General features: G+C 36.5%; 1 protein-coding gene across 1 annotated transcript; it reads right to left on the bottom strand.

Moving 5' to 3' along the window:
* Window positions 1-407: 407 nt before the first annotated feature.
* LOC119829118 lies at window positions 408-1,697 on the bottom strand. Its single transcript, XM_038351507.1, has one exon. It carries the CDS (start codon window positions 1,695-1,697, stop codon window positions 408-410), a length of 1,290 nt encoding a protein of 429 aa, XP_038207435.1.
* Between the last annotated feature and the right edge of the window lie 1,085 nt (window positions 1,698-2,782).

Genomic DNA, 2,782 nt, shown 5'->3' with positions numbered 1-2,782 from the left:
TTGAAACGCCTTATTGGCGCCAGTAAAGGTGTATTTCGCATAGAAGCTCTAATAGAATGAAAATCGAGTGTGAGCTATTTACGTCTTGAATTTTTTTCGGATTAAACATTGATAAACAAACATCAGTGGGTGTTTCTAACAAAGAATAAACAGAACCGTTATCTCGACTGATATTCGACACCAAAATGTTGCAACGTACTTTCATCTTCGAATAACGCCACTGTGATTCATTTACTACCGAAATTAAATTCGAATTAAAATCTGACCCAAATAAATACGAGACGAAGAGAGAAAGTACTAATTGTGTGACTTTACCGTTCATTTTATTGATTTATACCTAACTTTACAAACAAAGGCTGCAGTTGTTCAAAGACAATTGGTAAAATGTGAATTGGCTAATATGATTATCAGTAATAATCTTTACAGCATGGTTTCTTGCACGGCTTATAGCTACCTTCCGAACAAAGATAGGCACGAACTTTCTTTGCTAAAGGACAATCTAATCGTCCGCATGGGCCATGCACGTCTCTTTTATTAACAAATTGCCCTGGCTTATAAGGCTTCCCTTTAACTTTTTCTCCATGGATAAATTGATGCTGACTTCCTCTATACTCCATACGTTTTGGACAGTTCGTACCACCACAAGGGCCCTTCGGAAATCCCATTGCAAGAATTGCCAATTCACTTGACGTGAATGGGGCTACAAAATCATCGTAAACCTTCGGTTCTTCCACAGGTCGAATAGGTTCTTTGCTAATATCTGGAGCACCAAAGAAGTAGGCTACTGGCGGGACAGCTTCAATAGTTGTACCTTCCCAATGCCTCACGACTTCCACGTCTTTTAATTTCAAGTCATCTGTTAAATATTTACGGCCCGGCAATCGCTCCATTTCTGGCAAAGCAACAAAGTAAGTGATGATACGATTGCCCAAACATGTCAAACGTATAAAAAACTCGATTTCACCAGAGGATTTTAAGTCTTCCTCGCATTGTAAGGGTCTCGTTAATTCTACAGTATTTGTCACCATCTCAGGCCTAGTTGTACTCCTGAATTCAGCTTGGTCCATATCGACTGGATTCATTTCGCCAGCCCTTTCAAGACATTGAAAGAAAGATTCATGCCATTCGACAACACAGAATCCTATGCAATTCATTTCTTGATCACGATTCCATACTGTTATATAAATTGGCGTTTTTCTTAATACTTCTTCTAGTTTCGAGGGCCTTGATAGAAACATAACAGAGTTGCCTACACCAAAGTATGGAGGTTGAGGCAATGGTTCGGATGGCAAAACAATTTTTATTGGTGCAGCTTTTCCCTTCTTACCTTTTTTAGGTTTTGGGGGTTTCTTACCTTTCTTACCTGGTGGTGGTGGTGGTGGAGGAGCTATAAAATTATCATGTGCGACATAAAAGTCAAATAAGGGTAAACAATTCATTTGCATTGTACACGTCTGCATGAATTTCATTTCTTCTTCGGATGGCATTGGAGGTTCTTTCCCCTTCTTGCCTTTCTTAGGTTTCGCCGGCTTTCCTCCTTTTTTGCCTTTTTTAGCTGCTTCTGCCGCCGCAAGAGCTTCAGCTTCTCTTCTCCTCTCCTCTTCTTCCATTCTGAGTTCGTATTCATCTTTTTCTGGAGGCTCTATTTTTAACACAATTTTCTTGACAAATACTTCGATCATGAAAATTTGTTCCATTTTTAGAGCTGAAATGGAAAAGTTTCTTGGTATAAACAGACAGTATATATAAACAGATTGAGATCTAATAAGTGTTTGTTTTAATAGATAAAAATAATGCTTCTATACCTTTTACTTATCTCCCAAGCTGCTTTAATTTATTACCAAAAATTTTCATAAAGTTAAACATTCTTAATATGTAAAATTACTCATAATTTTGAATATTCTATAAATAAAGTCACGAATACGTTTCAAATAAAGTCATGTTTATTTAGCAAACCATGTTGATTTTGATTGAAATTTATACGTCAAAAACTCAAAACTATGGTTACATAGGCAATATGTTACAATGTTCATTTTTGATAATACGACCTATTTAGAAAAAAATTACTCCAATAATTACACTGTATTAATGATAATTGAATTAGGTATATTTAAACGCCCAAACAAAAATTCATATCATCAGCGCACTTAATCCGTGTGTCTATTAAAATTCTAACTCTATACAATCTTTAAGAAGTTCAAATATCAAAAGATCATTTATAAAAATAGAAATCAAACCGCTCGATTCGTTTCACACATAGCATGCGCTCAGGTTTTTATGATACCACGACAGACCAATACAATCGCCTATAGAATCAAAACAAGACAGAGTATAAAAGAAAAAAAAGTGTGCGTCGTAGAGTTCAACCGTGGGGTCACGTTTACGCACGCGGGGTGCGGCGCGGGCGGGAGGGGGGTGCGCGCGCGCAAGACAAGTCTGTTTACCGCGGATAGTGGTTACTGGATGTACCCATGGTGTATAAATAAAAACTTGTTCTATATTATGTCTGTTTAACTTGCAAATAATACCTCTTAACAAACTTTTCCATACGAAATGTTGCTTAAACTGTTTTGGCTTGCACTTTTATATTTAATACATAAATGCTTGCACTGAGCAATGGTTTTCAGATCGCATGCAGATCCAAGCTTTTATCTATAAGAAATCTAACAAATTACAATCTTCACGTCGACATATTAAGGGGATTAATTCTTCAGTTGCTGCAAGAACAATGATGTAACTAAATATAAATGAAAAGTGAATAAAATTTTCACTATGTGCCCAT

This window comes from Zerene cesonia, chromosome 9 (genome assembly GCF_012273895.1).
Source record: "Zerene cesonia ecotype Mississippi chromosome 9, Zerene_cesonia_1.1, whole genome shotgun sequence".
Classification (NCBI taxonomy): Eukaryota; Metazoa; Arthropoda; class Insecta; order Lepidoptera; family Pieridae; genus Zerene; species Zerene cesonia.
The sequence above is the reverse complement of the archived record's forward strand: the minus strand, read 5'-3'. Positions and strand labels throughout refer to the sequence as shown.

Excerpts from the sequence above, each read along its gene's own strand:
- LOC119829118 (XM_038351507.1), bottom strand. The coding sequence starts at position 1,697 with ATGGAACAAATTTTCATGATCGAAGTATTTGTCAAGAAAATTGTGTTA.